At 41.5% G+C, this 23560-nt stretch overlaps 1 protein-coding gene across 8 annotated transcripts in view; it reads left to right on the top strand.

Moving 5' to 3' along the window:
• Positions 1–1523: 1523 nt before the first annotated feature.
• LOC139376083 (pleckstrin homology domain-containing family A member 5-like) overlaps positions 1524–23560 on the top strand; it is a 238970-nt gene continuing 216933 nt past the window's right edge. For all 8 annotated transcript variants that reach the window (XM_071118271.1, XM_071118296.1, XM_071118288.1 and 5 more), the window contains exons 1-3: positions 1524–1615; positions 1732–1808; positions 3087–3144. In XM_071118271.1, the coding sequence (XP_070974372.1) occupies positions 1524–1615; positions 1732–1808; positions 3087–3144 (227 nt within the window). The remainder of the gene's footprint in view (positions 1616–1731; positions 1809–3086; positions 3145–23560) is intronic.

Here is a 23560-nt window from a genome sequence, read left to right as displayed (position 1 = left end):
ATCGACTATAAAAACACAAGGAGATAAACACTGAGTGATTTTAATTTTGGGGAATCTGTTCCCATGTTTCCCCACGCATAATATAGAGACATTCAGAGCCTTCAGAAAGTAAAATCTGACATTTTCCACATTTTCTTGTGTTACAGCCTGAATTTTAAATGAATTAAATATAGATTTTTGTGTCACTGGCCTACACACAATACCCCATCATGTCAAAGTGGAATCATGTTTAATATATATATATATATATATATTTATATACACAAATAAAATAAAAAGCTGAAATAAGTATTCAACCCCTTTGTTATGGCAAGCCTAAATTAAGTTCAGGAGTAGAAATGTGCTTAACAAGTGACATAATAAGTTCCTTGGACTCACTCTGTGTGCAATAATAGTGTTTAACATGATTTTTGATCGACTACCTCATCTCTGTATCCCGCACATACAATTATCTGTGGCACTGGAAATGTTATTTAGTAGCCTACTGTAGCATATATATATATATATATATATATTTTAATTGTATATATATTTTTTTATTTTATATATATATATATATATATATATATCTATATATATTATATATATCTATATCATGTTGCTTCATTGGTCTGAGCTACAGTTTGAATCAAGACCAGATTGATCCCAGTTTGTCAGTCAGAGTAACCACTCACCTCGGTCATTTGTGTTGTAAAAAAAGATTTAGCTAATGTCCTCTGTCATGTAAATGTGGTTGAATTGCATGAAATGCGTTTTTAGAAGGCATATTTTCTTCGGACACTAAAACCAAAAATCCCCATATGTGAAAACCCTAACAATACCTGTTTTCTACTGTAGCCTGTGCCACATTGCAAACGTTATTATGGTTTTATATTGAATCTTCGTGCACGGATTTGTTAACAGAAAATGAGGGTGTGCCGGGGGGGGGAGTATGATTTCTCAATCCGAACCTGGCTGGACTATACTTGAATATATGCGCGGATAAGCGTTCTTGCAAAGTCAAGCACACATGCTCATTAGTCAACATCACTTTTTTCATGACTTTGTCAAATAGAAGGTATACACATATATATAAATATATACTAATATGGGTTAGTTTATATATATATATATATATATATATATATATATAGTAATGAAACAGGCAGGGAGTAGGTCTCGAACCCTCGACCTTCTAGCCCGAGGTCCGGCACGCTATCGATTGTGCCGCAAAAGCAATGCTCGTGCGACAGTCGATTCATTCCCGCGCTTATAAACCCAGGGTCGTGACAATATATATATATATATTTCGTAACGACCCTGGGTTTATATATATTTATATATATTTATATATATAGATGTATATATATTATACCCATAGCCTACTCATGGTCGGAGAAAAATCCGACCATACATGCCCCCCCCCAGAGGTTAGGTTCCCTTCTTTTTTTTGTTGCCTCACTACTCCGTCGTTGCCAAGGTTTCCGTGTACGCGCTCCAAGAGCGGAGACGCGCCGCCCCTGAGATTCAGTGTCTCTGTAGCCATGGCGGCGGATCTACACCCGGAGTGGATCTCTCGTCTCCCTTCTTCATGGAGTTACGGGGTCACTCGGGACGGACGAGTCTTCTTCATCAAGTAATAATCTATTGGATATTATTCGTGGGTGTATTTGTAATTTTTATTTTAATTTTAAACTCGGATACACAGCAAAATGCGATACGTTTTCACCTTTTTCCCTTTCTCACCAACAGCGAAGAAGCAAAGAGTACAACCTGGTTGCATCCAGTCAGTGGAGAGGCAGTGATAACTGGCCACAGGAAAACTCCAGGTAAAAATGTCACCAAGTTTATATCCATATGCCACCAAGCAATGTTTTTTTTGTTTTGTTTGTTTTGTTGTTGTTTGTTTCAAACAAAATAGATCCAGAGAGACAAAATGGGTTAGTTTATTTTTTGTTGTTGTTGATGTAGGTGAGTTTAGGTTCGTGTGCTGTGAAACACAGCCGTTAAAACGTATAGAAGTTGGCATCACACTGGTCATTATGTTAGCTAGCTATAGCTAGCCATCTCAGGTAAACGGAAGGTAAACTTGTCAAATATACATTTGCTTAGTTATGCCTCAACTGTTTTTTTTGTCGACACTTCCTCGGCAAAAATAACAGACAAATTATATATATATATTTATATTCCCCCTTTCCCTCAAGATTTGGCTACACCTATATGTTAGAATGAGCTACAGTAGCTAGCTGTGTGATGTTACAGTTAGCCAGCAGCTGCTGCACATTATTCAACTAACGTTAGATAAATTCCCAGTATCTTTGACATTAGCTACTGATCTATACACTAGCGACCAGTTTAGAGACGTCGATTTTTTTTCCCGAATTGACAACAGTTCCTCATTTTCCTAATTTTCTATATATATATATATATATATATATATATATATATATATATATATATATGTATATATATGGTATATAAAAAAGGTAAAAGGTAAACGTTTCAGGTAGGAATCGTGGTATTTCGATTCTAGAAAGATACAAAAAAAAAAAAACTTTACTTTCATATCACATTCAAAAATAATTTATCAGATGCTAAGTTTGTGATACACAGTTTTTTAACAGACTTTAATACCTCAGTTGCAGCCAACAGTATTTTTCAGTGACAACACGTTTCTGGTGTTGTTCGGTGTGTTCGGTTGCATGCTAAATAGCTAATTAGCAATGTCTTCCGTCTGTCTTCTATAAACACGCGTTGTAACATGACGATATGACCCTGTGGGAGAACTAACACTATATAAAAAAAGTGTATTAATTTAACATTTTGTTTTTTGAAAATAATTTCTCGCTGATATGAATCGGGGATCTTAAGAAAACACCCTTGTACAGAAGACGCCTTCCTCCAATGACTCTCCTGTGTAATCTAATGGAACTGAGAGTCATGCTCAAGGGTTAGCTGCACCCCTACAAAGCATGACATGCATTTTGACAGCTGGCATCTTGTTAGTTCATTGGCTTACACTCCGTGACTCCGATGATGTGTGTGTGTGTCCCGTCTGTTGTGCCTCTTTGTTTATCTGGTGCGGTTATGTGTGTTTCTCCCTATAGATTTACCGACTGGATGGGAGGAGGGATTTTCGTTCGAGGGGGCTCGGTGCTTCATAAAGTGAGTCAGAATTTCACATCACAGCCTCCCTCTCTTTCACATACAGCAGGTCTTCAGTTGACGCTGCACTTGGAATTAACAACGGACACGCAGTATATCCCCATAACCACCCAAGTGTCTGTTTTATTCTACGTTTATGAAGTTAAGGTTGCCCACACTTCAGAGCAAGTCACACTGTCACTGTCTAACAAGGTGGTGAGATGTTGGGTCTCAGTGACCTTTCTCTGAACAGGCTTTAGCCCACTTGTTAGGGCTTTGTCTCTCCCTCAGTCAGTATCCAACGTCAGCCGACCTCTCCCTCAGTTAAGTACCGTTTCCCTTCTTATCCAAGCTGGGATGAAATGTGTTTCGTTACGCTCACATTATATCAGCAAACCTCTGTTTATGCTTTGTTTGAACACATTGCTTTTCAGTTGTTGCTCCAAATGTCACCCAGAGCCAATACCTATAGTTCTGGTAAATCCCAACCTAACCTAACCTGGCCAGGCCTTGCCTTGTAAGAACAGCATGTAGAGAATCAATGGCTCTTCTGTCATAGCTGGGAACCTTTACTCTTTTATTTGCATGGTTTATCAGCAAAGTTAATTATTACATCGTCTTTATGAGAGCTGTGTGTGTGTGTGTCAGTCAGTGTGTCTTTGTACAAATAGACTGGTGGGCTGTGGAAATGACATTTTGTCTCCTTTCAAATCAATTTGTCATTCATATGGTGCCCTGTTGGAAAGCAATGCTAAGCTTAACGCGTTATGCCTCAACTCCCTTCTAAGATGAACTATGAAGTGTTTATAACGACACTGGTTATGACTGAGGGTGTCATAAGTGATGTCATAACCTAACCTTGTGCACAAAATTGCTGCAATCTAGGCTATGTCACAACACATGAGTCATGTATTGAGTAGGCAATGACATACATCCTCTCCTTTCCTCAGAATCTTAGTGCGTGTGTGTGCATGTGCGTGTGTGTATGCATATGTCACTGTGAGTAAGTAGGGGATTGCAGCGGATGGCTCTCTTGTCCAATAAGACATACAAACAGGATTTTCTCTTCTTTGACATGTTGCCCTGTGTGTTTGGACTACATTGATGGTGTGAGGACCAGGTTAACCTTGAGAGAGGTCAAAGTGATGTCTTTCGGCATCATATTTCACATAATGAATTTTTTCTCCCCTCCCTGACCTGTCTCCATCCTTTTGTTTCTTGACAGTCTGTGTCTAACTCGTTCCCTTCCTCTTGCTTCATGGCTTCCTTATATGGAATCAGAGCGGTCAAAGCATCATATTTTACATAATGTAATAGCGTTCCTACTCCCCCTGTGGCATTCTTTATTTTTTTATTTAAATATTTTTACCCCTTTTTTCCTCCCCAATTTTGTGATTTCCAATTGGTAATTACAGTCTTGAGCCATTGCTGCAACTCCCCTTCTGACTCGGGAGAGGCGAAGGTCGAGAGCCACGACCCTGCCAAGCTGCACTGATCGCTTAACCCGGAAGCCAGCGGCACCAATGTGTCGGAGGAAACACCTTCCAGCTGGCGACCAAAGTCAGCTTGCAGATGCCCAGCCCGTCACAAGGAGTCGCTAGAGTGCGATGGGACAAGGAAATCCCGGCCAGCCAAACCCGGACAACGCTGGGCCTATTGTGCACCACCTCATGGGTCTCCCGGTCACGGCCAGCTGTGCCACAGCCTGGGTTCGAACCCAGGTCTGTAGTGATGCTTCAAGCACTGCGATGCTATGCCTTAGATCACTGCGCCGCTATGCCTTAGATCACTGCGCCCCTCAGGAGGTCCTGCTCTGTGGTGTTGTGATGGTCAGAAATATGCCTGGTCATAAGGACAGTCATCATCTTTCACATGTAATGTTTTTTTCCCTCTTTGTCCAATGCTCCTTTTGTTGTGCTGTGTGTGTGTGCTGTGTGTGTGTGTGTGATGTGTGTGTGTGTGTGTGTGCTGTGTGTGTGTGTGTGTGCTGTGTGTGTGTGTTTTTGCTTCCCTTTCCTCCTGCTCCATGGCAGTCTCATACAGAATCAGAGATCATCATTGTAGACTGCACCGATTCATTGTACCGAGTTTGTTACAAAGGAGACAGTATTCACTATTGTCTCACTGTCTTTCTAAGGGAGATGTCTTGGAGATAGACGACTGAGCTTATTTGGGTCACTCCCTACTTGTGTGAGCTATGGATGGCAGTACCCTAACACTACTACTACTCTAACCAACCTTCCAGAATACACGGATGCTTCTAGATAAGAGATTGAAAAAGGAGAACCAGGGGGAAAAAAAAGAGGAATGGAATCTTGTTTTCTCACATCCAATACTTCAGCTGTTCTCTCCTGTCTTGTATTTCCTCATGAATTACACACAATGCAAATGGAAGGCTGCCAGGAGAGGAGGCAGCGTTAGAACAGAGGCAGTTATTTGATATTTCCAGCATAGGACTACTAGGCTAACCAACTAGTGTAAAACAGATGGATGCGTGTTTCATTAATTGAAGGCTGTTTGTGGCAACACTCCTAACATGGCTACTTATGTGGTGAGATTGTGGTCTTCTTTCGTAGATATATATTGTTTACGTACACAGAAAATACAGGGCGAATGGTGGCTCTCCAGTGGATAGCTGCTGTCCTTACAAGCTCCCGACCAATTCTGCTATTTCGTTTGTTTCAAAAATGAATAGGAAGGGGTGGCGCAGTGGTCTAAGGCACTGTGTCACAGTGCTAGCTGGACCTCCCGGTCGCTGCCAGCTGTGACAGAGCCTGGGCTCGAACCCAGAGTCTCTGGTGGCACAGCTATCACTGCGATGCAGTGCCCTAGATCATTGCAGTGCCCTAGACCACTGCTCCACCAGAGACCCTGGGCTCACCAGGTCTCTCACCAGAGACCCTGGGCTCACCAGGTCTCTCACCAGAGACCCTGGGCTCACCAGGTCTCTCACCAGAGACGCTGGGCTTTGTCTTTGTGTTAGTTGGTCAGGGCGAGAGTTGGGGTGGGCAGTCTTTGTTCCTTTTTCTAGGTTGTGTTTGTGTTTGGCCTGGTATGGTTCTCAATCAGAGGCAGGTGTCGTTCGTTGTCTCTGATTGAAACTCATACTTAGGTAGCCTTTTCCCACCTGTGTTTTGTGGGTGAATATTTTCAGTTTCAGTGTTTGCACCATTCGGGACTGTTTGGGTTTTCATTTTGATTCTCTTGTTCTTTTTGTATTTTGTGTTCATTCTCATTAAAATACATTATGGATACGTACCACGCTGCGCATTGGTCCGATCTCTCCTACTCCTCAGAAGAGGAAGAGGAATATCGTTACACCACCCTTTGCCTTGATGACAGCTTTGCACACTCTTGGCATTCTTTCAACCAGCTTCACCTGGAATACTTTTCCAACAGTCTTGAAGGAGTTGCCACATATGCTGAGCACTTGTTGGCTGCTTTTCCTTCACCCTGAGGTCCAACTCATCCCAAACCATCTCAATTGGGTTGAGGTCGGGTGATTGTGGAGGCCAGGTCATCTGATGCAGCACTCCATCACTCTCCTTCTTGGTGAAATAGCCCTTACACAGCCTGGAGGTATGTTGGGTCATTGTCCTGTTAAAAAACAAATGATCGTCCCACTAAGCGCAAACCAGATGGGATGGCATATCGCTGCAGAATGCTGTGGTAGCCATGCTGGTTAAGTGTGCCTTCAATTCTAAACAAATAACAGACAGTGTCACCAGCAAAGCTCCCCCAAAGTCTACACCTTTAGTTAACGAAGCATTTGACAAATAAATTAGATTTGAATGAATACTTGTCCTTTATATAACGTGTTTATAAACAAGACCAAATGTAAATAATGGAAGTACACCAGACAGCAAGTCTTCGGGCTATTACACATTGACTGAGAGAAAAGTATGGTGAGGGAAGAGAAAACGAGCAAGAGGAAAGTAACCCAAACTGAACGCATCTAACCTAGGGCTGATCTAATTCACCCAGGGCTGATCTAATTCACCTAGGGCTGATCTAATTCACTTAGGGCTGATCTAATTCACCTAGGGCTGATCTAAATCACCTAGGGCTGATCTAATTCACCCAGGGCTGATCTAATTCACCTAGGGCTGATCTAATTCACCCAGGGCTGATCTAATTCACCCAGGGCTGATCTAATTCACCTAGGGCTGATCTAATTCACCCAGGGCTGATCTAATTCACCTAGGGCTGATCTAATTCACCTAGGGCTGATCTAATTCACCCAGGGCTGATCTAATTCACCCAGGGCTGATCTAATTCACCCAGGGCTGATCTAATTCACCCAGGGCTGATCTAATTCACCCAGGGCTGATCTAATTCACCCAGGGCTGATCTAATTCACCCAGGGCTGATCTATTTCACCTAGGGCTGATCTAATTCACCTAGGGCTGATCTAAATCACCTAGGGCTGATCTAAATCACCTAGGAATGATCTAAATCACACAGGGCTGATCTAATTCACCTAGGGCTGATCTAAATCACATAGGGCTGATCTAATTCACCCAGGGCTGATCTAAATCACCTAGGAATGATCTAAATCACCCAGGGCTGATCTAATTCACCTAGGGCTGATCTAATTCACCTAGGGCTGATCTAATTCACCCAGGGCTGATCTAAATCACCCAGGGCTGATCTAATTCACCTAGGGCTGATCTAATTCACCTAGAGCTGATCTAAATCACCTAGGGCTGATCTAAATCACCTAGGGCTGATCTAAATCACCTAGGGCTGATCTAATTCACCATGGGCTGATCTAAATCACCTAGGGCTGATCTAATTCACCTAGGGCTGATCTAAATCACATAGGGCTGATCTAATTCACCCAGGGCTGATCTAAATCACCTAGGAATGATCTAAATCACCCAGGGCTGATCTAATTCACCCAGGGCTGATCTAATTCACCTAGGGCTGATCTAATTCACCTAGGGCTGATCTAAATCACCCAGGGCTGATCTAATTCACCCAGGGCTGATCTAATTCACCTAGGGCTGATCTAAATCACCTAGGGCTGATCTAAATCACCTAGGGCTGATCTAAATCACCTAGGGCTGATCTAAATCACCTAGGGCTGATCTAAATAACCTAGGGCTGATCTAATTCACCTAGGAATGATCTAAATCACACAGGGCTGATCTAATTCACCATGGGCTGATCTAAATCACCTAGGGCTGATCTAATTCACCTAGGGCTGATCTAAATCACATAGGGCTGATCTAATTCACACAGGGCTGATCTAAATCACCTAGGAATGATCTAAATCACCCAGGGCTGATCTAATTCACCTAGGGCTGATCTAATTCACCTAGGGCTGATCTAATTCACCTAGGGCTGATCTAAATCACCCAGGGCTGATCTAAATCACCTAGGGCTGATCTAATTCACCTAGAGCTGATCTAAATCACCTAGGGCTGATCTAATTCACCCAGGGCTGATCTAAATCACCCAGGGCTGATCTAATTCACCTAGGGATGATCTAATTCACCTAGGGCTGATCTAAATCACCTAGGGCTGATCTAATTCACCTAGGGCTGATCTAAATCACCCAGGGCTGATCTAAATCACCTAGGGCTGATCTAATTCACCAAGAGCTGATCTAAATCACCTAGGGCTGATCTAATTCACCATGGGCTGATCTAATTCACATAGTGCTGATCTAATTCACTTCTAAATCACGTAGGGCTGATCTAATTCACATCTAAATCACCTTTTGGCTGATCTATTTCGCATCTAAATCAGTTAGGGGCGGATCAAATTCACACCGTAATCACCTAGAGCTGATCTAATTCACATCTAAATCACCTAGGGCTGATCTAATTCACATCTAAATCACCTAGGGCTGATCTAATTCATAAAAATGACACGTGCAATATCCATATCGCAAGAGATCCATATCGCATGCAATATTTTGAAGTGCCGTTTTTATAGTTCACTCCGTTTGTCGTCTTTCCCACTCTCCTCTTGCACCTCCACACACCAAATCCTGCCCCCCACCCCTCAAGCAAGGCAGTTCTTCCTCCTCGCTGTTAGATTCAGATTTTTGTAAATGAGAACTTGTTCTCAACTTGCCTACCTGGTTAAATAAAGGTGAAATAAAAAAATAAATAAAACATTCACTAAGTTTAGAGATCTCTGTTACTACTGGTACACTTGCTGAAGTGAGAGGAGGTGCTGTATGGCTCGGCTGTAACTGTCAGGTCACAGTTTGTGCTGACTTTGCGTTCTCTTCTGTGTGTGTGTGTGTGTGTGTGTGTGTGTGTGTGTGTGCACAGCCGGTTGGACGGACGGTGGGTGAGATTGTGTGGAGTCTCTTTTGTGTGAGTGTGTTTTGATAAAGGGGAGGGCACTGCCCGGGAGGAGGGAGGTATTTTTGATTAGTTTATACTTTTGTGGGGCTCTGAATGAGTGAAGGTCACTGTAGATGTTAATCGAATCACCTTTGTCTGTCTGTAGCGGGTGGAGTTTATGTGTGTGTGTGTGTGTGTGTGTGAAATAGTGCCAACGACTAGTTTCTGGGTAATTTGCGGGTGGCAGAGTGCCAACACGGCCCGAAACCCTTTTTAGTTTAGAGCGAGCGAGAGAGCGAGAGAGAGCGAGAGAGAGCGAGAGAGAGAGAGAGAGAGAGAGAGAGAGAGAGAGAGAGAGAGAGAGAGAGAGAGAGAGAGAGAGAGAGAGAGAGAGAGAGAGAGAGAGAGAGAGAGAGAGAGAGAGAGAGAGAGAGAGAGAGAGAGAGAGAGAGAGAGAGAGAGAGAGAGAGAGAGAGAGAGAGGGAGGCCTAGTCAACTGCTGCCAGTTGAATGAGGTCATGAATGAATGAATGAGGATCTGTAAATGAGTGAACTAGAAACATGTTGATTTGGTAGGCTACATGTAGAAACGTCATTCAAGTACATATTTTATTACTACTTTACTACTGTATTGTTGGTGACGAGTTTGTAGAAAGAATGGTCTTTCTAATCAATTGATGTCAAGAGGACAGGTGCACTGAACTAACCATATCTACGGACATTCTCAGTTTATGGGAGGGACTGTGCTTATCTATGTGCTGTTTCCTTCAGCCAATCAAGAGGACAGGTGCACTGAACTAACCATATCTACAGACATTCTCAGTTTATGGGAGGGACTGTGCTTATCCATGTGCTGTTTCCTTCAGCCAATCAAGAGGTCAGTGAAACATGACCTAATTGTTAACCAATGAGTTTGAACAAATACAACTACAGAAAAATAGAGAGGGCTCGTCTCTCCACAGGCAGCATCGCGTGCTGGTAAATTAACCCAATGAGTCTCACGCGACGCCGGTGCTATTTGGACAAACGATTGAAAGCTGAGACTCTCACACGTACATGTAACAAGCTACACAAGAGTCGGTAGAAGGTAAGGGTTTCTTCTACCTAGAATACCATAGTAAATCCCAGGTCATAGTGTCTATAATACTGTAAGGTTTTCTTCTACCTAGAATACCATAGTAAATCCCAGGTCATAGTGTCTATAATACTGTAAGGGGTTCTTCTACATAGAATACCATAGTAAATCCCAGGTCATAGTGTCTATAATACTGTAAGGGTTTCTTCTACCTAGAAGACCATAGTAAATCCCAGGTCATAGTGTCTATAATACTGTAAGGGGTTCTGCTACCTAGAATACCATAGTAAATCCCAGGTCATAGTGTCTATAATACTGTAAGGGTTTCTTCTACCTAGAAGACCATAGTAAATCCCAGGTCATAGTGTCTATAATACTGTAAGGGGTTCTGCTACCTAGAATACCATAGTAAATCCCAGGTCATAGTGTCTATAATACTGTAAGGGGTTATTCTACCTAGAATACCATAGTAAATCCCAGGTCATAGTGTCTATAATACTGTAAAGGGTTCTTCTACATAGAAGATCATAGGAAATACCAGGACATAGTGTCTATAAAACTGTAAGGGGTTCTTCTACATAGAAGACCATGGGAAATACCAGGACATAGTGTCTATAATACTGTAAGGGGTTCTTCTACATAGACCATAGGAAATCCCAGGTCATAGTGTCTATAATAGTGTAAGGGGTTCTTCTACATAGAAGATCATAGTAAATCCCAGGACATAGTGTCTATAATACTGTAATAAGTTCACATAGTTGCTGTCACAAACTCCAAACAGTTGTCACTGACTAGTTGTGTATTCATTTCCCACTGAGCAAACCATTCCTGTACTTATTACAGCATTCATATACCTTTTTATCAAGTTAGTGTTTTGGCAGACCGTATTTTTCATTGCCATTTGTCAGTAAAACTCATGAATGCAACAGTTTATGTCCACTAGTTTTGTGTTCTACTTGTAGTCCTGGTTGTCCTTTAAAGAAAATGGTAAAACACCTAATTGTGAGGCTCAATATAAAGGCTGGACATGAAGATAAATGAAAGTCAGATAAATGAAAATATTTTTTTTTTGGGGGGGGGGGGTGTTTGGGACTGATAGGGTTAAGACTGTGGGTGTGTCTCAACTGGCACCTTGTTCCCTATATAGTGCACTAGACACCATAGGGCTCTGGTTAAATGTAGTACACTATGTCGTGAATAGGGTGTCACTTCGGATGCAGACAGTCCGTGACTGTTATCTCTACGCTGCTTTTCTCTCTGGCCTGTCAGGCAGAATGTCCTTCCCAGCAGTATTCTGAATAGGGTCTCTTTCTCTCTGTGTGTGTGTGTGTGTGTGTGTGGCAGGTAGCCTAGCAGTCAAGAGCTTTGTGCCGGTAACCCGAAAGGTCGCTGGTTTCAATCCCGAAACCGACTAGGTGAAAAATCTGTGTTACTTTGAGCAATTCACTTAACCATAATTGCTGCTGTAAGTCTCTCTGGATCAGAGTGTCTGTAAAATTACTAAAATGTAAATGTGTGTGTGTGTATTGTGCATGTAAAAGGTTTTAATTATGTTATGGGGATGAATTATGACCCTAATTAAACTGTCAAACTCTTTCTGTATCTCTCTCTCTCTCTTCCTCTCTCTCTCTCTCTCTCTCTCTCTCTCTCTCTCTCTGTCTCTGTCTCTCTCTCTGTGTCTCTCTCTCTGTGTCTCTCTCTCTCTCTCTCTCTCTCTGTCTCTGTCTCTGTCTCTCTGTCTTCCTCTCTCTCTCTCAATTCAATTTGCTTTATTGGCACGACGTAACAATGTACATATTGCCAAAAATTATTTTGGATATTTACAATATAAAAATAAATAAAAATTAGAATAAAAATGAGAATCAAAATCTTACAGAACTCTGCATGCAGGGTTTCAATGGGGTGTTTGTCCCATTTGATGAAATCTTGTTTTGCAAGTGGACCCCACACCTCACTGCCATAAAGTGCAATTGGTTCAATGACATGTTCAATTAGTTTTAGCAATTAGTTTTAACCTTGAATAAGGGTTTCAAATTTGGGAAAATGACACTCTCTAATTGTTTTATATTTTTGACATTTTGTCAGGAAATGCAGCTCCGTCTCAGGTTCTGCTGTTGTGCAGTGGTTGCACAGCCTTTCCTCTACAGGGAGCCAGGTTCTGCTGTGGTGCAGTGGTTGCACAGCCTTTCCTCTACAGGGAGCCAGGTTCTGCTGTGGTGCAGTGGTTGCACAGCCTTTCCTCTACAGGGAGCCAGGTTTTCCTGTGTCTACCCTTCTCAATGGCAAGGCTGTGCTCACAAACTTGTACTTTGTCAATGTTTTTCTAAGGTTTTGATCAGTAACCATGGTCAAATACAGGACCAGCTGGATGAGTGGACTGAGGCTTCAGTTTGTTAGTAGAACAGGTTTGTGAACTCAGGACCAGCTGGATGAGGGGACTGAGGCTTCAGTGTGTTAGTAAAACAGGTTTGTGAACTCAGCCCCAGGACCAGCTGGATGAGTGGACTGAGGCTTCAGTGTGTTAGTAGAACAGGTTAGTGAACTCAGCCCCAGGACCAGCTGGATGAGTGGACTGAGGCTTCAGTGTGTTAGTAGAACAGGTTTGTGAACTCAGGACCAGCTGGATGAGGGGACTGAGGCTTCAGTGTGTTAGTAGAACAGGTTTGTGAACTCGGCCCCAGGACCAGCTGGATGAGTGGACTGAGGCTTCAGTGTGTTAGTAGAACAGGTTTGTGAACTCAGGACCAGCTGGATGAGGGGACTGAGGCTTCAGTGTGTTAGTAGAACAGGTTTGTGAACTCAGCCCCAGGACCAGCTCTATGAGTGGACTGAGGCTTCAGTGTGTTAGTAGAACAGGTTTGTGAACTCAGGACCAGCTGGAGGAGGGGACTGAGGCTTCAGTGTGTTAGTAGAACAGGTTTGTGAACTCAAGACCAGCTGGATGAGGGGACTCCTTTCTTTGCTCAGCTCTTGGCATTGCAGGGCTTGGTAATGATATGAGAGGGGTCACTGTATTTTAGATGTTTCCTAAACGGAATGGCTCTTTTTTGAGTTTTTATTATTAGTGGATATTGGCCTAATTCTGCCCTGCATGCATTGTTTGTAGTTTTCCTCTGGACATGTAGGAGAATCTTACAGAACTCTGCATGCAGGGTTTCAATGGGGTGTTTGTCCCATTTGATGAAATCTTGTTTTGCAAGTGGACCCCACACCTCGCTGCCATGAAGTGCAAGTGGTTCAATGACACATTAAATTCGTTTTTGCCAAATTTTAATAGGTATTTCAATTTGAATTGGCTTTTTAATGGCGTAGAATGCCCTGGGTGCTTTCTCTCGCAGCTCATTCATTGCTTCATTAAGGTGTCCAGTTGATCTTATTTTTAAACCTAAGTAATTGTAGTGTGTACAGTACTCTATATATTTTGTACCAATTCCCTGAGATCTGGTTCTTCTCTGGAAAATCATTATTTTTTGGGGTTTACTGCCAGGGTCCAGGTCTGGCAGTACTGCTCTAGCAGGTCCAGGCTCTGCTGTAGACCATTTGCTGTGGGTGACAGCAGGCATAGGTCATCTGCGAAGAGTAGGCATTTCACTTCTGAATTCTGGAGACTAACACCAGGGGCTGAGGATTTTTCTAGAATAGTGGCCAATTCGTTAATGTAAATATTGAAGAGTGCAGGGCTCAGATTGCAACCCTGGCGATGGCCCCGCCTCTTGTTAAAGAATTCTGTTATTTTTTTACCAATTTTAAAGCTGCACGTATTGTCAGTATACATTGATATAATTATGTCATATGTTTGACCCCCTACACCACTTTCAATATAACTTTGTAGAACAGTCCTTCCTGTATGCCAAATATAATCAAATGCTTTTTGGAAGTTGATAAAGCAAGCGTATATTTTGGTATTATTTTGGTGGACATGTTTATCTATCAGGGTGTGTAGGGTGTAAATATGATCAGTTGTGCGATGTTTTGGTATAAATCCAATTTGGCTTTTACTCAAGACATTGTGCTTATTAAGGAAGTTTATAACTCTTACATTGATAATACTACAGAAAACCTTCCCCAGGTTACTGTTCACACAAATGCCTCTGTAATTGTTAGTGTCAAATTTGTCTCCGTTTTTAAAGATTGGAGTTATGAGTCCTTGATTCCAGATGTCCTACACCCAGGATCAAATTAAACAGTTTTAATATAGCCAATTAAAATTTTGCACTAGTGAGTTTGAGCATCTCATTTAGGATGCCATCAGGTCTGCATGCCTTTTTATATTTGAGAGCCTGAAGTTTCTTATAGAGCTCCTGGTCAGTAATTGTTTAGTTTCTTATAGAGCTCCTGGTCAGTAATTGTTGAGTTTCTTATAGAGCTCCTGGTCAGTAATTGTTTAGTTTCTTATAGAGCTCCTGGTCAGTAATTGTTTAGTTTCTTATAGAGCTCCTGGTCAGTAATTGTTGAGTTTCTTATAGAGCTCCTGGTCAGTAATAGTTTAGTTTCTTATAGAGCTCCTGGTCAGTAATAGTTTAGTTTCTTATAGAGCTCCTGGTCAGTAATTGTTGAGTTTCTTATAGAGCTCCTGGTCAGTAATTGTTTAGTTTCTTATAGAGCTCCTGGTCAGTAATAGTTTAGTTTCTTATAGAGCTCCTGGTCAGCAATTGTTTAGTTTGTTATAGAGCTCCTGGTCAGTAATTGTTTAGTTTCTTATAGAGCTCCTGGTCAGTAATTGTTTAGTTTCTTATAGAGCTCCTGGTCAGTAATTGTTTAGTTTCTTATAGAGCTCCTGGTCAGTAATAGTTTAGTTTCTTATAGAGCTCCTGGTCAGTAATTGTTTAGTTTCTTATAGAGCTCCTGGTCAGTAATTGTTTAGTTTCTTATAGAGCTCCTGGTCAGTAATTGTTTAGTTTCTTATAGAGCTCCTGGTCAGTAATAGTTTAGTTTCTTATAGAGCTCCTGGTCAGTAATAGTTTAGTTTCTTATAGAGCTCCTGGTCAGTAATTGTTTAGTTTCTTATAGAGCTCCTGGTCAGTAATTGTTTAGTTTCTTATAGAGCTCCTGGTCAGTAATAGTTTAGTTTCTTATAGAGCTCCTGGTCAGTAATTGTTTAGTTTCTTATAGAGCTCCTGGTCAGTAATAGTTTAGTTTCTTATAGAGCTCCTGGTCAGTAATTGTTTAGTTTCTTATAGAGCTCCTGGTCAGTAATTGTTTAGTTTCTTATAGAGCTCCTGGTCAGTAATAGTTTAGTTTCTTATAGAGCTCCTGGTCAGTAATAGTTTAGTTTCTTATAGAGCTCCTGGTCAGTAATAGTTTAGTTTATTATAGAGCTCCTGGTCAGTAATAGTTTAGTTTCTTATAGAGCTCCTGGTCAGTAATAGTTTAGTTTCTTATAGAGCTCCTGGTTAGTAATAGTTTAGTTTCTTATAGAGCTCCTGGTCAGCAATTGTTTAGTTTGTTATAGAGCTCCTGGTCAGTAATTGTTTAGTTTCTTATAGAGCTCCTGGTCAGTAATTGTTTAGTTTCTTATAGAGCTCCTGGTCAGTAATTGTTTAGTTTCTTATAGAGCTCCTGGTCAGTAATAGTTTAGTTTCTTATAGAGCTCCTGGTCAGTAATTGTTTAGTTTCTTATAGAGCTCCTGGTCAGTAATTGTTTAGTTTCTTATAGAGCTCCTGGTCAGTAATTGTTTAGTTTCTTATAGAGCTCCTGGTCAGTAATAGTTTAGTTTCTTATAGAGCTCCTGGTCAGTAATAGTTTAGTTTCTTATAGAGCTCCTGGTCAGTAATTGTTTAGTTTCTTATAGAGCTCCTGGTCAGTAATTGTTTAGTTTCTTATAGAGCTCCTGGTCAGTAATTGTTTAGTTTCTTATAGAGCTCCTGGTCAGTAATTGTTTAGTTTCTTATAGAGCTCCTGGTCAGTAATTGTTTAGTTTCTTATAGAGCTCCTGGTCAGTAATTGTTTAGTTTCTTATAGAGCTCCTGGTCAGTAATAGTTTAGTTTCTTATAGAGCTCCTGGTCAGTAATTGTTTAGTTTCTTATAGAGCTCCTGGTCAGTAATAGTTTAGTTTCTTATAGAGTTCCTGGTCAGTAATTGTTTAGTTTCTTATAGAGCTCCTGGTCAGTAATTGTTTAGTTTCTTATAGAGCTCCTGGTCAGTAATAGTTTAGTTTCTTATAGAGCTCCTGGTCAGTAATAGTTTAGTTTCTTATAGAGCTCCTGGTCAGTAATAGTTTAGTTTCTTATAGAGCTCCTGGTCAGTAATAGTTTAGTTTCTTATAGAGCTCCTGGTCAGTAATAGTTTAGTTTCTTATAGAGCTCCTGGTCAGTAATTGTTTAGTTTCTTATACAGCTCCTGGTCAGTAATAGTTTAGTTTCTTATAGAGCTCCTGGTCAGTAATTGTTTAGTTTCTTATAGAGCTCCTGGTCAGTAATAGTTTAGTTTCTTATAGAGCTCCTGGTCAGTAATTGTTTAGTTTCTTATAGAGCTCCTGGTCAGTAATTGTTTAGTTTCTTATAGAGCTCCTGGTCAGTAATAGTTTAGTTTCTTATAGAGCTCCTGGTCAGTAATTGTTTAGTTTCTTATAGAGCTCCTGGTCAGTAATTGTTTAGTTTCTTATAGAGCTCCTGGTCAGTAATAGTTTAGTTTCTTATAGAGCTCCTGGTCAGTAATAGTTTAGTTTCTTATAGAGCTCCTGGTCAGTAATAGTTTAGTTTCTTATAGAGCTCCTGGTCAGTAATAGTTTAGTTTCTTATAGAGCTCCTGGTCAGTAATAGTTTAGTTTCTTATAGAGCTCCTGGTCAGTAATTGTTTAGTTTCTTATACAGCTCCTGGTCAGTAATAGTTTAGTTTCTTATAGAGCTCCTGGTCAGTAATTGTTTAGTTTCTTATAGAGCTCCTGGTCAGTAATAGTTTAGTTTCTTATAGAGCTCCTGGTCAGTAATTGTTTAGTTTCTTATAGAGCTCCTGGTCAGTAATTGTTTAGTTTCTTATAGAGCTCCTGGTCAGTAATAGTTTAGTTTCTTATAGAGCTCCTGGTCAGTAACTGTTTAGTTTCTTATAGAGCTCCTGGTCAGTAATTGTTTAGTTTCTTATAGAGCTCCTGGTCAGTAATTGTTTAGTTTCTTATAGAGCTCCTGGTCAGTAATTGTTTAGTTTCTTATAGAGCTCCTGGTCAGTAATTGTTTAGTTTCTTATAGAGCTCCTGGTCAGTAATAGTTTAGTTTCTTATAGAGCTCCTGGTCAGTAACTGTTTAGTTTCTTATAGAGCTCCTGGTCAGTAATTGTTTAGTTTCTTATAGAGCTCCTGGTCAGTAATTGTTTAGTTTCTTATAGAGCTCCTGGTCAGTAATTGTTTAGTTTCTTATAGAGCTCCTGGTCAGTAATAGTTTAGTTTCTTATAGAGCTCCTGGTCAGTAATAGTTTAGTTTCTTATAGAGCTCCTGGTCAGTAATAGTTTAGTTTCTTATAGAGCTCCTGGTCAGTAATAGTTTAGTTTCTTATAGAGCTCCTGGTCAGTAATTGTTTAGTTTCTTATAGAGCTCCTGGTCAGTAATAGTTTAGTTTCTTATAGAGCTCCTGGTCAGTAATTGTTTAGTTTCTTATAGAGCTCCTGGTCAGTAATTGTTTAGTTTCTTATAGAGCTCCTGGTCAGTAATTGTTTAGTTTCTTATAGAGCTCCTGGTCAGTAATAGTTTAGTTTCTTATAGAGCTCCTGGTCAGTAATAGTTTAGTTTCTTATAGAGCTCCTGGTCAGTAATTGTTTAGTTTCTTATAGAGCTCCTGGTCAGTAATAGTTTAGTTTCTTATAGAGCTCCTGGTCAGTAATTGTTTAGTTTCTTATAGAGCTCCTGGTCAGTAATAGTTTAGTTTCTTATAGAGCTCCTGGTCAGTAATTGTTTAGTTTCTTATAGAGCTCCTGGTCAGTAATAGTTTAGTTTCTTATAGAGCTCCTGGTCAGTAATAGTTTAGTTTCTTATAGAGCTCCTGGTCAGTAATAGTTTAGTTTCTTATAGAGCTCCTGGTCAGTAATAGTTTAGTTTCTTATAGAGCTCCTGGTCAGTAATAGTTTAGTTTCTTATAGAGCTCCTGGTCAGTAATAGTTTAGTTTCTTATAGAGCTCCTGGTCAGTAATAGTTTAGTTTCTTATAGAGCTCCTGGTCAGTAATAGTTTAGTTTCTTATAGAGCTCCTGGTCAGTAATAGTTTAGTTTCTTATAGAGCTCCTGGTCAGTAACTGGGGAGTCCAGTGGATTTTGATTGTCCTTTTAAAGCTTTTTCTAATCCATTCAACTTCTCATGAATTTGGCGTTGTTCTGCATTTGTGTCAATTTGAAAGGTGTTGTAGAGTGTTTTAAAATGGGTTGTCCATATGTCACCATTTTGTATATATATTGTATATTGTATTTTGCCAGAAGTTGTGTGTGTTTATGGATTCCTCAGTTAGTGTCAGCTGCTTGCTGTTGTACTGTGCTTTTTTGGTTCTGAGTGTACGTTTATAGAGTTTTAAGGTGTAATTCACCATTATTTGGGTCTCTGTGCTTTTGGTTGGATAGTGTTCTAAGTTTTTTCCTTATAATTTTACAATCTGCATCAAACCGGTTGTCATCTGTGGTCTTTTTTGTTTTGTTTTTAATCATTTTCAATTGTGCTTCTTTTGCCGTTTGCCTGAATATATAGTTGATGTTTTGTACTGCCAGTTTGATGCCTTCTTTACTGTGAGTGAATGTGGTCTGAATATATAGTTGATGTTTTGTACTGCCAGTTTGATGCCTTCTTTACTGTGAGTGAATGTGGAATTAATATATAGTTGATGTTTTGTACTGCCAGATTGATGCCTTCTTTACTGTGAGTGAATGTGGTCTGAATATATAGTTGATGTTTTGTACTGCCAGTTTGATGCCTTCTTTACTGTGAGTGAATGTGGAATGAATATATAGTTGATGTTTTGTACTGCCAGATTGATGCCTTCTTTACTGTGAGTGAATGTGGAATGAATATATAGTTGATGTTTTGTACTGCCAGATTTATGCCTTCTTTACTGTGAGTGAATGTGGAATGAATATATAGTTGATGTTTTGTACTGCCAGATTGATGCCTTCTTTACTGTGAGTGAATGTGCTATCCAGAAAGAGTGTCTGGATATTTTGGTTACTGGTTGCTTTCTGGTTTTCTTCTGTGCTGTTTTTGGGCCCATCTGTCTGAATTTCTGATGTTGTACAGCTCACTGGGCTGTGAATGTGTGGTTGTTTCCATGTCTGTTCTTTTGAGGGTCAACGTAATTTGGCTGTGATCAGACAGAGGTGTTAGTGGCTTGACAGTGAATGAGCTTAGAGAGAAAGGGTCAATGTCTGTGATCATATAGTCTACTGTACTGTGGCCAAGAGGTGAGCAGTAGGTGAATCTCCCCAAAGAGTACCCCTGTAACCTACCATTGACAAAGTACAGACCCAGGCTTCTACAGAGCTGCAAAAGATCCCTTCTGTTTTTGTTGACGGGGCTGTCACTGTTGTTTCTATGGGGGAGATGAAGACAGTTAGAAACCGTATGGCCTGTAATAAAGCTGTCCCCTCGTGTGCTTGTTAGATCAGGTAGTGTTCCTCTGCGCGCATTTGTGTCCCCACAGATGAGCACATTTCCCTGGGCCCTGAAATGGCACGTCTCTTCCTCAAGGGTGGGGAAGATCTCCTCTGAGTAATATGGGGATTCTGAGGGGGGGATATATATTGCGCAAAGGAACACAAAGTAATTTTTTTCAGTTTTAACCAAATGTGATATTTGCCCATTTTGAGGGCTCAATTAGATGTTGTAGTTGGGATTTGTACCAAATGATCAGTCCTCCAGAGTCTCTGCCTCTATTGACAGAGCTGTGTTTTTGTGACGGCACAGTGACCTCTCTGTAGCCTGTGGGACAGTGACGGCACAGTGACCTCTCTGTAGCCTGTGGGACAGTGACCTCTCTGTAGCCTGTGGGACAGTGACGGCACAGTGACCTCTCTGTAGCCTGTGGGACAGTGACCTCTCTGTAGCCTGTGGCACAGTGACCTCTCTGTAGCCTGTCGGGCAGTGAGTGACAACGTCAGCCTTACACCATGTCTCCTGCAGAATGATGACATCAACATCTTTAAGATGTGTGTTGAACTCCAGTGCTAAACTCTTCAGTCCAAAGGTTGATGAGTTTAGGCCCTGAATGTTCCACATGCTAACTGACTCTCTCTCTTTCCCTCTTTCTCTCTCTCTCTCTCACTCTCTCTCTCTCTCTCTCTCTCTCTCTCTCTCTCTCTCTCTCTCTCTCTCTCTCTCTTTCCCCCCCTCTCTCTTTCCTCCCCTCTCTCTTTCCTCCTCCTCTCTCTCTCTCTCTCTCTCTCTCTTTCCCCCCCTCTCTCTTTCCTCCTCTCTCTCTCTCTCTCTCTCTCTCTCTCTCTCTCTCCCTTCCTCTCTCTTGTGTCGACTGTCTCTGGCGCTTTGAAATGACATTAGAGACCTACTTTCTTTTGAGGGTATAAGTGTAGTACATAGCTTGTCCGTAAAGTAAATATGAAGCGTGGTAAATATTTGACTCGTCTACACCACCGCCAGCCCACAAGTAGCCTTGTTTTCACTGCTGCATTATTCATTCATCCCACAGAACAGAGCACGTCAACTGAAATCTGGCCAGTATTGACTAAAGTCTCCCCCGGTGGATCTATAGTCAATGTTTGGTGTCTCAACCTCCAGCTGTGCTTTGAAATCCCACTGGCTGACTGTACACTTGAAGATGATGCGTGCGTTCCAAACAGCACCCTATTTCTTACACCGCGGGACATGGTCTAAAGTAATGCACTACATGGGGACTATGTAGCCATTTGTAACGTGTCCCTTCAAGTAGGGCTCTTGATATTTGTAATTTTGCCTCTGTTAGATGGATCAATATTTCTTTCTCCGACTGCAGCTTGTGGATAATTAAGTTTTGATGACTTTGTAGTGCTGGTCGCTGTATTGATAATCTATTAGGATGAGACTACTGCTCACTGGCACGTATGTGATTAAAACCTATTGTCCTGCTCACTGCTGCAGCAGTAAAGGGTCCTCACGATATGATATCACGATACTTATTATTATCAAGAGACTATTATTCTATATGTATTGCGATTCGATGCTGTGATTTTTATTGGGGCGGCAGGGTAGCCTAGTGGTTAGAGCGTTGGACTAGTAACCGAGAGGTTGCAAGTTCAAATCCCCGAGCTGACAAGGTACAAATCTGTCGTTCTGCCCCTGAACAAGGCAGTTAACCCACTGTTCCTAGGCCGTCATTGAAAATAAGAATGTGTTCTTAACTGACTTGCCGAGTTAAATAAAGGTAAAATAAAAATTGCGATTCGATGTTCCAAACACATTACTCATCATATGTCTGCTGCAGATGGACAAGAGACATGAGAAAACAACTAGTTTTCAAGGAAATAAAAGTGGTGAAAACAAGAGTTTTGGTGCAGGTACAACAAACATATTATTGAGATATTTTCAAAACATTACGATATATCATCAAAAATAATATGCCGATATGTAACTATTATTTTTGTTGTTGTTGTTGCCCCATCACTACTAATCATTTCGACCTTTGTCATTGTCGTGTGTGTGTGTGTGTGTGTGTATAGGTGGCAGGGAAGTCAGGCGCAGGAGAATCAAACTGAATGTAATGGAGTTATTTAATAATGATAAACGAAACACTAAATGTAACAATAAAACAAAGTGGGTACGAGGACCCGTCGCGCACCAAAACAACACTGAGTAACAAACAATCTCTGACAAAGACATGAGGGGAAACAGAGGGTTAAATGCACAACAGGTAATGAATGGGATTGAAAACAGGTGTGTAGGAAGACTAAGACAAAACCAATGGAAAATGAAAAATGGATCAATGATGGCTGGAAGACCGGTGACGTCGACCGCCGAGTACCGCCCGAACAAGTCGAACAAGTCATTGAGTTGTTTAAGTGTTTTAGGCCTACTGTCATTTCTGAAAATAGTTCCTGATTGGAGGTAAGCATAGTGTGTATTAGAGAGGCAAATCTGAACACCCCAGTCGTCATCACTAACACGATGCAGTTATTCTCTATGGCTCTGCTGTATCACTCATAACAAGGCTTTCAAGACATGCAGGAGGAGAGCGGGGGGGGGTTTGTGTTTTCATTTTGATGAGTGACAGTAGTAGCTATAAGTTGAAGATAATTCCCCAGTCAGAGGAACTCTGACTGCAATGGGATGACAGTCTGGCTGGCAGACAGACGACCTGTGGAATGAATGAATGGGTCGCCAGGCAGACACCGATCTCATTTCAGTCTGAGGGAAAGGGGGATTCCTAGTCAACTGTCCAACTGAATGTATTCAACTGAAATGTGTCTTCTGCATTTAACCCAACCCCTCTGAATCAGAGAGTTACGGGGGGGGGGGCTGCCATAATCGACATCCACGTCTTCGGCGCCCGGGGAACAGTGGAGGGGGATTGGTTTGTGTGTCTCTCTCTGTTTCTGTCTGTGTGTCTGAGCTGTAGCAGCAGAGCCCTGTGCTGGCTCTACCTGTCTGGCGTCAGAGAGAGCAGGAAGTGGCGGGCGGATGTCTGGATTCATCACACACAGGGATGTAAAGCAGCCCAGGTCTGTCCCTATGACATGACACTTACCAGATGCCTTGATCCAAAGCCACAGGGAGTGCAATTGCAATGATGTCCGGGGGGGGGGGGGGGGGGAATACAGTGTTCGTATGTTTGCAGTAACTGCTTTGTTGTTGTAAAATTCCAACGGACGTGGCAGTTTCAACATTAAGGATTTCAGCTTTCAAAGCACACGCATGGACACAAGGGAGACTTTGCTGTATTCAAACGGCACCGACTGCAAAGGACTGAGGGAGTGTTTACGCTGTCCTTGGCAGGGAGCAGTTCCTGACAGACTGTTTTTCCCGACGGACCGTTGTTCCTGCCGATGGACCGTTGTTGCTGCCGACGAACTGTTGTTGCTGCTGATGAACACACAACTCAGGAAAAGGGATATAGTACTATTGAATCTGGCTCGGTTGTTCATGGTCGTCTCTGTTTTTCTC

This window comes from Oncorhynchus clarkii, chromosome 2, assembly GCF_045791955.1.
Source record: "Oncorhynchus clarkii lewisi isolate Uvic-CL-2024 chromosome 2, UVic_Ocla_1.0, whole genome shotgun sequence".
NCBI lineage: Eukaryota > Metazoa > Chordata > Actinopteri > Salmoniformes > Salmonidae > Oncorhynchus > Oncorhynchus clarkii.
The sequence above is the reverse complement of the archived record's forward strand: the minus strand, read 5'-3'. Positions and strand labels throughout refer to the sequence as shown.